Genomic DNA, 13,592 nt, shown 5'->3' with positions numbered 1-13,592 from the left:
ATGTAGGATAAATATGAAATTAAATAATTAGGATTATTTTAAATTTAATTAAGGAAATACATGTTCTGTAAAGAAAGGCCTCGACTAGGAGGTAGAAGGAAGACAATGAAAATAATGAGTTATAAGGTCAAAAGGAATGAAGTAGGGATGATATCTGGTTCAAAGAAGAACTAATGAAATAAGTGAAAGTTTCTAAAAAGAAGAACTCTGACTGATAGGGGTTAAAAACCCAAAACCAAAGAATCTGTCTTGTCCTACCTTAACTGGACATGGAGAACAACTGATCACAATCTTCTTTATGACAACAACAGCCCTTAGCATATTTGAAGACATCCATTCCTCCACCACCCCATCATTTTTTCTCAAGATGAAACATGCCCAGTTTTTTTAACCTTTCCTCACAGATCAGGTTTTTTAAACCTTATTATTTTTGTTGCTCTCCTCTGGACTTTCCAATTTGCCCACATCTTTCCTGAAGAGTGGAGCCCAGAAATGGACACAGTACTCCAGCTGAGCCTTGCCAGGATCAAGTACAGCGGGACAATTTCTTCCATTTCTTACTTATAACAATCCTCTTAATACACCCCAGAATGATACCAGCCTTTTTTCACAACTGCATCATCACATTGCTGACTCAATTTGTGATCCACTATAGCCTCCAGATGCTTTTCAGCAGTACTACCACTTTCCTAGTTATTCCCCATTTTTGTAATTGTGCATTTGATGTTTCCGTTTTAAATGAAGCACTTTGCACTGGTCTTTAATGGATTTCATCTTGTTGAATTCAGACCAATTCCTCCAATTTGTCAAGGTCACCTTGAATTCTAAACATGTCCCCCAAAGTGCTTGCAACCCCTCACAGCTTGGTGTCATCCGCAAATTTTATAAGCAAACTCTGCACTCTGTTATCCAAGTAATTAATGAGAACATGGATCATTACTGCACCCAGGACTGACCCCTGTGAGACCCCACCAAATATGTCCTCCCAGTTGGACAGCAAACCACTGATAACCGCTCTGACTATTGTATTTCAACCTGTTGTGCACACACCTTACAGTAATTTCATTTGCTTATGAGAACTTCATGGGAGACTGAACCAAAAGCCCTACTAAAATGAAGATGTATCACATCTACTGCTCCCACCTTCCCCCTGCACTAGGCCAGTAACCCTGTCAAAGAAGGCAATTAGGTTGGTTTGGTATGGTTTGTTCTTGGCTATTCCTTATAGTTTTATTATCCTCTAGGTACTTACAAACTGACTGCGTTACAATTTGTTCCAATGCCTTTTCAGGTATCAAAGACAGGCTGATTGGTTTATAATTCAGGAAGCTGGTGTTTTATTCTGAGTCACTTAATGAGACCCCACCACAAAAAACAGGTGGAATATTACTGACTTATGCCATAAAATATACAGGATGTGCAGTATAGCTAGATTAATATTTCAGAAGAAGCTTTCAGTTCTGGAATATTCCAGACTCAAAAGGTTGATTTTGCAACATTAACAATGCATGAACATGTGTATAAATAAATCACTTTGGTATCCTTTGTGAAGATAAGCACTGCACACACATAGCCTTGTTATTGCTGCTTTAACTAATGCTTAGACAGCATTTTGATATTTAAATGCTATAGAAGTGCTCAACTTTACTTAGAAGGTTTGCATCTTGTACAACCTTCACCTTCTCTTTTACTTCAGAGAAAGTTTCTGATCACCCAGACTGACAATTAGTCTGTGATGCACCAGATCCTGGCTTTTTGTCAGGGTTCATTTCACATGGTGGGACTACACTCCAAGTGTGCAAGCCCAATCCAAGGGGATGCAGTTCTTATTTCCCTGGGATATCATGGAAATCAGTAGTTGGGCTTCTAGCATTAGAGAGTGAATTCTAAACTAGAAGCACTAAGAGGTGGGCTAAGGGAAAAAGAATGAAGGAAGATCAGAAAACAGGAGAAAAATAAAACAAGACCGACAGAGACAAGAACACACACTGGAGAATGCGGCAGATGCACAGATAGCTGCAGAAAGTCAGTTCAGGCACCAGCAGGGAGCGATGTAAGAGCAACCTGGACTATTCCCACCCACATTCACTACATTTCCAGACAAACACTCAGAATGCGCTTTTTTCATACCCCACCCCACTCAAAAGTTACGCAAAGGCCTCTGCTCATAATTCCCAGCCCCAAGTGGCTCTGAGTGAATTAGTCACAAATTGAGAATTAGACCAATAGCACTGACTTGCCACATCCAGGAGGAACATACAGGAGCAACATACCTCGTCCCACAAGGCACGTTTTTAACTTCATCAGTTTGCAATGTTGTCTGAAACAAGAGACACGTGATCAGGGTTCACAGAGAAACCAGACACTTACCAACCAACAGCCAAGCCCTAGACAGACCCTGGCAGGGCTTTCTAGCCCAGTTCAGGTCATACTCTGGTTGGAAGCTCAGCTGGGCTGGTAACTTGTGCGTGTGCGTTAGGATGAGCACCGCTCTCCAGGCTGTTGGGAGCTATGGTTGCTATAGGGCAGGGAGCAGAAGGAACTTATCCAGCCCCTGCGACAGTTTAGTAAGAAGGGGATGGTGCAGGGAACTCCATTCTCTTTCCCTCTGCTTCTCTCCATCAGTGCCCAGAAGGGTGCAGCTCCCTTCTTGGTGAATGGCAGACTGAATGCTTGTGGATCCCAAACAGTGGGACAGCACACGGTGTTGGCAGTGGGAAGCATCCCAAGGCAAGAGCACCAGGCTTGGTAAGTAGCTTCCACTGGAAAAACAGCATTGGGCCCACCTTCATTTGCAGTACAGGAGGTCTGCACACTACATGCTCTCAGGAAGCCACAATAAGGTAGATTAATTCATTTGGCCCCTTCCAGACTTGCTATGGTGATAACAATTCAGGGGAGGGCAAAGCACAATAAAAGGGGATAGACCAAATGTAGTCCCTTGTGATCTACCATGTGCAGTGGGGCCTGGTCTTTTGCAGCAAAACCAATCATTGCATTCTGGGACCTGCAGTTTCTACAAGCCATGCTTCACACTGGAAGCTGTAGTATGATGGGCACACTGGGGGATGCACCCCAATATCAGAGAGGAGGGAAACGACAATCTGATCAATGTGCCAAACTAGTGTGCTCTCATGCTACCGAGACCTGGCCAAATTTAGGCAAAATTCCAGCCCCACTGTCATATTTGACACTCACCCCATACAACCCAACCCTATCCCAGTTCCACTGCGAGAAGTTACTAACCTGCACTGATCTGAAGGTGGTAATGAATGGGAGCATGATGTGATAGCCTGGTCCACTTGGGCTGGTTAATAATGCACCACCCCTGTGAAGAGACAAAGGGGTCAGTTCTCAAGAATCTGAAGAAGTAGAAGTACTGACTCTTCCAGACCTCTGGTAAATGCTCTCTCCCTCTTCAAAGCACTGAACAGACATGGCGACAGGCTTATATAGGTCAGTAAGTCCCCAAAGCTCAGACAAGCTCTACTAGCCTACTTGTTACCATGGCTGACAATGGGAGGGGGTGAGAATTATTATTTTTCTCACACCAAAAAAAGAGTCACTTGCCTAGGCAAATCAAATTTAACATGGCTGCATTAATACATGACTTTATAGAAACATAAGGCAAAAAATATACTTGTGACTTAATAGATCATTGGACTAAAGAGCAAGCTATTCAAAGCAGACTAAATACAAAAAGTTGCCCCAAAATGATTGATTTCCTCAGCTCTTTTATGGGGTACTGGTACAACATAACACGGCAGTCAGTTCCAGGGCGAATGTTCAGTTTGCCTGCTTCATGCCAGCGATGTACAGAACATGCAGCTCCTAGTTAGACAAGATGGGTATTTCTGCCAGCTAAGCCTTCTCCAGTAACACAATGTTGCACAGACCATCAGTACTACCTGAGCTAGAATTTAAAATAAGCTAAGGCTGCAATCAGAGACCATCTTCCTTCTAAAACAGAGCTCTGGAAAAGACTGTTTTACACACATCAAGTCACTACTTTCAGTATCTTCCTCCCACATTAACAACCCACAGAAGAATGCATATTAGCCCAAGGGCTTTGCACCATTCATAGTCAAGGGATCTCTAAGCAACCAGATGGATGCTGGTAACTGAAGGGCTATGGAGGCCACCCTGTGCCAAGCAATAAACTCATAGCTTAGTCTGAGATGTTAGAACCAATATTACAGAAACATGGAGAGATTCTCCCCAGATTGTCTAGCCCGGAGAGATTGATTTAAATCAAAGCTATTTTAAATCACCAATTTTAATCATGATATAAATCAGCAAGCAAGGAACTTTTGTTTAAATTAATTTTAAGTGCTTTGCGTTGGTACTTTTAGTTATTTTCCAAAAGAAAGGTTGACTCTTACTGGCTGGTAACCACTGAAATATGTTGATCTACAACTAAACACAGTCTTCACACTAAATTTGGTACTTTTATTTGCTAATTAGAAGGATACACTATTAGGTAACTAAATAATGTAAAGTAAAAATTAAGACTGAATAAGTTATTATGTAAGAAAATGATGAATGATGCATTTCTTATTTACTAGATGATTAATTTTTTATGATTTGTGACCAGCTCTAGTTGGATGGAAATTCAAAATAAATTAAAAATGCACAAAACCAGCATTTTAATTTTCAATTCAACTATCTTAAATGCACAGGATACATAAGAAAAGTTTGTCAAAAGATGTCTTGCATTTAAAACTGATGTACTAAACAAAGGAAGTACCTGCAGTTAGTGAACTGAACTGATCATCTGTGGTCACTGTGTCCTTCAAGACTTTAGATCTACTACATCTCACCCTCTCACACCTAGTTTTTAGTCACAGACTGGGAAAGGGAAAACAAGCTACCCTCTTTTTTCAAATTCCAGGTGGTTTCATAAGCTTTGGATGAGCTAGTCATTGAACTGAACTAGCTAGATGGACTGAAATGAAGAAAATATTCTCTCTGCACCTGCAGTAGATACGTGTCTGCTGTCAGAATTTGGTTTAGTACCTCAGCAAACTCTGGTTCAAAGTGCTTAACCAGTGACCTTCACTAATTCAGTGGTGTCATTTTCTTTAAAACTTGGCAACAAGTATGTACTGCTTAATATTTTTTGTATTTAATTTAGAGTTATTTTAATAGATTTTAAGTTTAGGTCTTAGCACAGGTTGTCACTTTTGAACTAGTTTTATTATTTTTGAAAAATAAACCTATTTAAATAAATTGAATTTTGTTTTAAAAAACATATTTTTATCTAACCTAGACCACTGCTATCATGCACAAGGTGTGCAGTAAAAGAAACACTGCACACCAGTATGAAACTGGATTTAAAGCTGATTTGTGTTTGTGCTAGGAACCTCTGTTCCCCAAAGCAACAATGAGGTGGCACAGAGTGGCGTGAAACAGATAATGAAGTTTTAACAAACTGAACTTTATAAAAAGCCCACACCTGAAAATTACTTGCTGACCCATTTGTGCATCATATCATAGGAAACAAAGAAATGCCTAGTTTGTGATGTTGCAGTTGCATTACAGAGATTTTCCCAGGGCAACAGAGGAAAGAATTTTATTGTTAGTTAAAACTTATTTTTGTGCTGAAACCAGATGGGTTTCTAAATATGTCATGTAGAGGGGGCAAAGCACTCCACAGAGAAATCTGAAACTCAATTTTCATGCTCTGCAAGCCATGGCCCAGGCCTTTGTCTGACATACACAGTGATATGCAGGCCCTGATTAGGGAGGCTTATGTGCCTGCAGTGTCAGGGATGTTTTTGAAATTGCTATTACTAGAACACTAAGGTTATCAAGAATTAGGGCAGAACACTAGATTATATATTTTCCTAGGAGTAGGGAAAAGCCTGTCAACAAGGGTGTGGTTGTTTGAGACAATTTAATTTTACTTCTTAAATTGTGCAAGTTACAAAAGGGATCACGGCTAAAGATGCATCCCAAGGAGAAATAACAGATCACAGCAAAATTTATGAATTCAGTCTGTGCGGTACTGAGCCGGGGTGGGGGTGGGGGGAGAAGTGGTGCCCCAATTCACGGGTGCTCCGTCGCTCTGGAGAGCGTCCTCTCGACACCGACGATGACAAGGTCCGACGTTAATGCCACGACCGGTGCTGGCGCACGGAATCGTGCTCCAACGAGCTAGATCATCCGGCGCATTGTCTCGGTACCGAGGACTTGTGACACCGCTTGCCTCTGGTGCTGAGTCAGACTTCTGTGACTGGGTTTGGCCCCACTTTGGTGCAGGTGAACTCCTTGGTGCCAGAGTGTGGGAACAGCGAGTTCTGACTGGGGAACGGTGCCCCGCGGGCAACCACAATTGGTGGCCGCCTCCTGGAGTGGACTCCTCCCAGTACTGGGGATCGAGACCAGCATCAGGAAGGCGACTTTGTTTCCCGCCTCGATGCAGGTTGGTTTGATGACTGCATCCTGAAATGACTTCTAGGGGAGTGGCGCTGCTCCACCCTATGACCTGCCGGAGATGTTCCTCCCCGCACTGGGGATCTCCTGAGCCATTCAGGAGGTTCCAGCACAGGCTTCCCCTATGACATTGGCTCCTTCTCTCTCAGTGGAGGTTGGGGCGTAAGAGGCATAGGCAAGGCCAACAAGGCCTCCAGTGTCGATGGCGCCGGTAGGTACAGAGGAGCCCCCCCACTCTCAGGAGTGGCTCCCTGGCTGGAGATGCTGGCTCCGACGAGCGAGTCTCCATAATCCAGCTGCAATGCAGTTCAGTGCTCGACCCTGCCTGCTTGGACAGTACGGGGGAGTGACTGCATTCCGAGCGCTGCTTCCACTTCTTCGGCACGGAGATGCGGCGCAGTGCTGAGTTGGGGCCGGTGTCGACAGTGCACTGTTTATCAATGCCACGCTCGGTACCGAGATGGAGTGGGTTGGCTCGGAGCTCAGACGGAGCACTGCCTCCATAAGCAAGGCTTTCAAGTGGATTTCTCTGTCTTTCTGAGTCCTAGGTTTGAAAGCCTTGCAGATCTTGCACTTCTCCTTAGATGGGCTTCCCCCAAGCACTTCAAGCAGCTATTGTGGGGGTCACTTAGCGGGAAAGCCTTCTGGCAGGAGGCACACTGTTTGAAGCCCGGTAACTGGGGCATACCCCGCTCCCGGTAAAGTCCCAGCTGGGACTACCCTAAGTATTAACTACTGCTGTTAATAGTTAGGTTAAGTAACTATCTAATCAACACAAACCATAATTAAAGTTCAAACAATGGGGAATTAAGCACTTGCGATTCAAGCAAAGGCAGTTCCAGCAACCGTCACAGGCGGAAAGAAGGAACTGAGGGGGCGTAGGGCCGGCAACACCTCATATACCGCAGCATGTGCACGGGCCTGCAGGGGGGTGCCAAAGCCGACACTATGGGGTCTGCTAAGGGAAAAAAAGTTCCAGTAACTGTGCACAGAGGCATGCACACACCTATAATGGAATGGACATCAGCAAGCACTCAAAGAAGAAAGTACTTTTTCACATAACATGATTAAACTGTGGAACTCACTGCCACATGAAGTAGTTGAACCCATGAATTTAACAAAATTAAAAAAGGGATGGGACATTTATATGGATAACAAGAATGTCCAGAGTTAGCACAGTTAATGATAAACATTTTGGCAGGGATATTAAACCACCTGCTTCAGGACTTCAGCCAATCTTTAACAATTAGAAACTAGCATGAAAGCTAACGTGGTGACAGATTATTTCACATCTGCTACTACAGGTTCTTACACCTTCCTCTGAAACATCTGGTGCTCGCCCCTGTCAGAGACAGGAGACCAGGCTAGATGGGTTTTGGGGTCTGATCCCGTCTGGCAATGCCTATGTACAACCACCATACGTTACATGCAGAAACAATTCACATCAGAGTGACAGCTGGACCCTTTTAATAAGGATGTGTGTTGCCATCAAAACTGCGCTGTCTCCATCTACTGGATGAGAAGAACTAGAAGAGAACGTTACTCACCTTGTGCAATAACTGAGGTTCCTCAAGATATATCCCTCTGTGGATGCTCCACTTCACGTGATTGTGCGCCCTTGCACCCATAGTTAGAGAATTTTGACAGCAGTACACAGTTGGGCAACATATGCACTCTCCCAGTCTTGTGCCTGTAGTGGTGGTTAGCTAGCGCTGTGACCTTGTTCTTGAAAAGGATTGTGTATGGCAGGTATACCATGAGTAAGGATAAGATTGTGTCACGGAGGTCAAATTCCATGACTTTTAGAGACCATCTGCCCTGTACTATGAGGTTGTTTAGATGGGTGCCCAGCCCACTAAAGGGGTATCCATTGTGATCATCATTGCAGGGGGAATCTGTAGAAAGGGGACCCCTGCATATACATTGTGTGAATGGGTCCTCCACTACAGCAAGTTCTTGACCTTTCATGGTATCTTGAGAGGCTTGCTCAGACTGTGTTCATGAGAGATGTACACTGTCTTGAGCCACCCTTGCGGACAGTGCATGTGTAATCTGGCATGTTTTATGACGTAGGTGGTTGCTGCCATATTGCCTAATAGTTAGAGGCAAGTCCTGGCAGATATTCATGGATTATTCACCATAATGTTGACCAGATTCACTAGGATGGCAAATCCGTGTAGCAGTATTGAAGATTTTGCCTCCAATGACTTTAGCTGAGCACCAATGAATTCTAGTTCTTGTACTGGTGTCACTATTGACTTTTGAATGTTTATTTGGAGACCAAGTTTTGTAAAGAGTGACACTGTCTTTCATGTGGTTTTGACAGCTTCTTCCCAAGTGGGGGCCTTAAGTACACAGTTGTCTAAATATTGGTATGTCATGACCCCTTGCTTGCGGAGGTGAGTTGCCACCACTGCTAGAACTTTGGAAAAGACTCAGGGGGAGAGACCAAAGGACAGTACCTGGTACTGATAATGATCTTATCCCAAGACAAATTGGAGAAACCATCTGCATTACTATGTTGATTGTGATGGATCTAGAGACCCCTGCAGAGCTGTTCTTTCCAGGAGATGGCCTTCACAGAGGACTGACCGAAATTGCTCTTTTTTGTCTTCAGGAATGAAGTCAATAAATTCAGACGGTTTGGAGTAATTTGTGCAATTGTATTTCACCATCACGGCTTCACAGTTGGCTATTTTGAACTGCTATTGTGCTGACAAATAGGCCTTGCGACCAAAAAGATAGCCCCATATGATAGAGTGTGTTCTTGAATGGTGTTGCCTGCCCCACTCGTTGACCACATCTATCACCAATGAGTTTGGCTGGGGATGTTTCAATGGGACGCAACACTTCTTATCCGCCCTTTTACAAGAAGGGAGGATTGTTGCAGGTGTCTGCTTGATGGTCCAAGTGGGACCTTTGAGTGCCTCATTTATGGGAAGGGCAATTTTGAAGAAGGCTGACGTGTAATGTGTCCAACAACTTGTGTTGGGACTCAATATCTTTCAGGGGGATTTGGTGAATGTCTGAGATTATTTTAAACAGCTCTTGAAATTGTTTATGTTGTTTCCTGTTGTAAATGGCAGAGGCATGATGGTCTCGTCTGGAGAGGAAGTGGTGTTAGTTGCAGGAGTGGCCTTCTGATCTACAGCCTCCTCAGTTTCCTCAAAAGTATCCTCAGTGGACTCGCGGGGTCCCACCTCTGATGCTGATGGAGAGCATCTGTCTTTCCCTGGAGGTACTGGGAGGCTTGGAATAATGTTGCCTATATTCAGCCCACAGATCCCAATACTGTATGGCCACTGTAGCAGCAATGGCATTGGTAGTGGCATCCATGGATGACCATATCACCCCTGGGTGCATACTCTGGAACAGTGTCCTGGCTGTTTCTGTAGATCAGGTCTGATGAGTCCAAGGATGGGTGAAGAGTGGTGTGAGGAATAAACATCTCCCTCCTCCCTAGAAAAAGGAGGTGCTGATCTGTTTGTTGGCGTGTGTAACACTGCTGAATGTACCAATGCTATATTGGTATCAAGGTGAGGGGATTCCGGTGCCGCAACTACTAAGTCCTTATGTTGGAGAAACTGCTGCATTCGAAGAGACCTTGGTTCTGAAGATAGCACATGCAGTAATTGTTGTAGTACTGGGAGTTGTTGCAGCACCGGGAGGATTGGTGCCTTGGATGTCTGTACCAAAGAAGGTAAAGTAGACTTCAGTCCTGCTGTCTCTGCGCTATGTGCCACAGAGCCAGAAGATGGTGCAATAAGCTGAGGGGCTGCAGAGATGCTCGGTACCGAGTGTTTCGCTACTGCAGTCAGTGCCATGGTAGAAGAGGCAGTCTTATCTCTGCCATCCTTCTCAGAGCCTGCCCGCTTAGGTTCTTTGGCTTTAGCGGTACCAGTAGTACTAGAAGATCCTGCCAACTTGTAGGTACTTAGCCGCAGCATGGTCAGTACCAATGATGTAGAGAGAGCCAGAGAATACTTCTTTTTCGAGGCCCCCTTTTTAGAAGTGTTAGGTTTCATCTCTGCCCTTTTTTCTGGAAGACAGGTCCCTCCCGTGCAGAGTTGGAGAGGGAGGTCTGTCAGAAGCCAAGGTTGGCGACCAGTGATGGGGAGAAATTTGCAGTTGAAGGCTAGGAGAGATTTCCCCATAAGGATGAGTTTAAGGCCCCTTGCTTTCCTGGCACGGGCCTTAAGGTTGTCGCAATGGGAACACTTCTGAGGTACATGTGTTTCCCCCAAGCAGTGGACACACTGGGAATGTCTGTCAGCGACTGGAATTGCCACTCAACAGGAGAGGCAACATTTAAAGCCCAGAGACCCAGGCATTCTCAGCTGAAACTGTCCCCAAGAGGGGTGAACATAAAAATAAAAAAAATTAATGGGGAGAAAAAAAGGGAAAGGGATAGGAAACAAATTCCATCTACTACAGTATACTGCTAATCCTATATCTAAAAGTAAGTTGCGCAGAGGTATTGCCAGAGCTCCAATTTGGACCAATGGCGGTTAAGAAGGAACTAAGGGGGGGGAAGGGGGAGAGGGATTGGCTGCATATCGCTAGTTAACCATTGCTAAAGGCACGAGATGGGGGCAACGCATGTGTTGCCCAACCTGGTACTGCTGTTGAAATTCTCCAACTAGAGGTGCAGGGGCGCACAAGCACCTGAACTGGAGCACTCACAGGGACATCACTCAAAGAAGAATCCCCACTTCTGGACTGGCATGGAAGAATGACGAGTAAGTACACTAAAGCTTAAAGTACTCTCCGTGGTCTTCAGTGATTTATCACTATCCATGCTCTATGCAGAGGAGGGGGTATTAAATCTAACTTGCAGAGTCCTTGGCAGGACTTTAGATACAATTAATACTTAGAGAACATCTTGGGGCAATAAACAGCCAAGGGGGGCAGGGGAAGAAGGAGATTATCCATAATACTAAGCATGGACAAATATTCAGGTGACAAGAGTAGTAAGATAAAACTGAGGTAAAAAAGCCCAGTCTAGATTACCCCAAAGGCTTCATGACAGCTAGAGCTAAAATATTAAAACATAGAATCATCTCCTAAGTAAGTGGCAGAAGCCCCACCACTTAGGAAGCTAGAATGGAGAAAGCCCTGGAGGGAACAATCTTGCACTGGCTCTGGGAATGGAATATAGAAGGTGCTGGGTTATCTTTAACTTCTACTCTATCATCATTCATAGAAAGTGCTTCCAAAATACGGAGACTACATCAAAACTTTCACACATAGGTCTGAGACAAAAAGGTCGCAGAATGTTTTAAACTAAGCAGTGACAGACTTATCACACATTATACAACTTCAGACCATGTCCACAGCATCATTTAAGGGCCTCAGCTTCCACAAGCCCAATATTTCCCTATTGGGTCTGTTTATGCAAATTCTTTTGTATAAATCTAGTTTCCCAAAATTTTATAGTCGCCTACATCTAGGCATGAGGTCTTAGGACACATTCTAAAGCCACATTTCTCTCCAAATGAGAAACAGATGCATCAAACAATTTGACCACAGATAAAATTAACTCTTTATTTACCACTCCCCCTTTTTGTGTCATCTGCAAACTTTATCAGTGATTTGTTTTCATCCAGGTCATTGATAAAAATGTTAAATAGCATAGGTACAACCTATGATGAAATAATGTGACCAGAATTCAAGATGGATGATGGCAAATTGAAGATGGTTCAGAGAAGAGCCACAAGAATGATTAAAGGATTAGAAAACATGCCTTATAGTGACAGACTCAAGGAACACACCCTATGTAGCTTAACAAAGAGAACATTAAGGGATGACTTGATTACCGTACTTATATGGAGAACAGATATTTAATAATGGGCTCTTCAATATAGCAGAGAAAAGTCTAACATGATCCAATGGCTAGATGTTTAAGCTACATAAATTCAGCCCGGAAATAAGGCAAAAATATTTAAAAGTGAGGGTAATTAACCATTCAAACAATTTGTCAAGGATCAAGGTGGATTCTCCATCACTGACCATTTTTAAATCAAGATTGGATGTTTTTTCTAAAAGATCTGTTCTAGGAATTATTTTGGAGACGTTCTCTGGCCTGTGTTAAACAGGAGATCATAATGGTCCTTTCCAGCCTTGAAATCTATGAATAAGAGGAGCCAATGGCCTGCCTGCAAGAACTCCACAGAGCAGTCTGGGAAACTTTGCTCTAAGTGGTTTATCAGTAATCAGTACCCTGGGAAGTTCAACAATTGGCTAGATTGTGACTGAGACAATTCCCCCTCCTTGTTTCCCTCATCCCTTATTCTTAAGTACCAGCAAGACTAATTAGACCATCACACTGAAGTCTTGCTTAGACTGGACTTTTTGCAACAGTGTGGTTGCTTCGGGGGCACTTGTGCTTAGTGTGGGATGTGCCTGCTGTGGGGGCCACAATTTCAGTGCATGATGCACATCACAATAGTTACAAACCCAGCACAGACAAGACCTGAGGCAAACTGGCACGAATGGGGGAGTGGTAATTTGTACTCAGTTAAAAACTTGGGCAAAAACTCTGTGTAATAGACTCAAAGATTAAGGTTAGAAGGAACTATCATGATCATCTAGTCTGACCTTCTGGGCATCAGAGGCCATTCTCAGAACCTTACCCACCCACTCCTGTAATAGACCCCTGTAATAGACCCCTCTGGCTGAGTTACTGAAGCCCTCAAATCAGGATTTAAAGACTTCAAGTTACAGAGAATCCATCATTTACACTAGTTTAAACCTGCAAGTGACCCATGCCCCATGCTGAAGGGGAAGGCAAAAAAGACCCAGATCTCTGCCACTTTGACCCTGGGGAAAACAAGATTACTTACCAGTAACTGTTGTTCAAGATGTGTTGCTCATATCCATTCCAATATAGGTGTGCGCATGCCCCATGCACAGATTCCCAGAACTTTTTTCCCTTAGCAAGCCCTGTAGGGTCAGCTCAAGTGCCCCCTGGAGTGCCACGCTCATGCCGCGGTACATAGGGTGCTGCCGACCCCGCGGGCCCTCAGTCCCTTCTTTCTCTGACAGTGGGGACGGAGGGTAGGTGTGGAATGGATATGAGCAACACATCTCAAAGAACAGTTACTGGTAAGTAACCCTGTTTTCTCTCGTCGAGTGATTGCTCATAACCATTCCAATAT

The 13,592-nt window shown here is 44.0% G+C and overlaps 1 protein-coding gene across 2 annotated transcripts in view; it reads right to left on the bottom strand.

Annotated features, from left to right (window-relative positions):
* ERLIN1 (ER lipid raft associated 1) overlaps positions 1–13,592 on the bottom strand; it is a 63,321-nt gene that overhangs the window by 31,954 nt on the left and 17,775 nt on the right. For both annotated transcript variants that reach the window (XM_067538622.1, XM_067538628.1), the window contains exons 3-4: positions 3,247–3,328; positions 2,274–2,320 (exon numbers count right to left, since the gene is read on the bottom strand). In XM_067538622.1, coding sequence (XP_067394723.1) covers positions 2,274–2,320; positions 3,247–3,328 — 129 coding nt within the window. The remainder of the gene's footprint in view (positions 1–2,273; positions 2,321–3,246; positions 3,329–13,592) is intronic.

Source organism: Emydura macquarii, unplaced genomic scaffold (genome assembly GCF_026122565.2).
Source record: "Emydura macquarii macquarii isolate MOO-44397 ecotype Brisbane River unplaced genomic scaffold, CSIRO-AGI_Emac_v2 contig_67, whole genome shotgun sequence".
NCBI classification, from domain to species: domain Eukaryota; kingdom Metazoa; phylum Chordata; order Testudines; family Chelidae; genus Emydura; species Emydura macquarii.
This window is presented reverse-complemented; position numbering and strand designations above follow the sequence as displayed.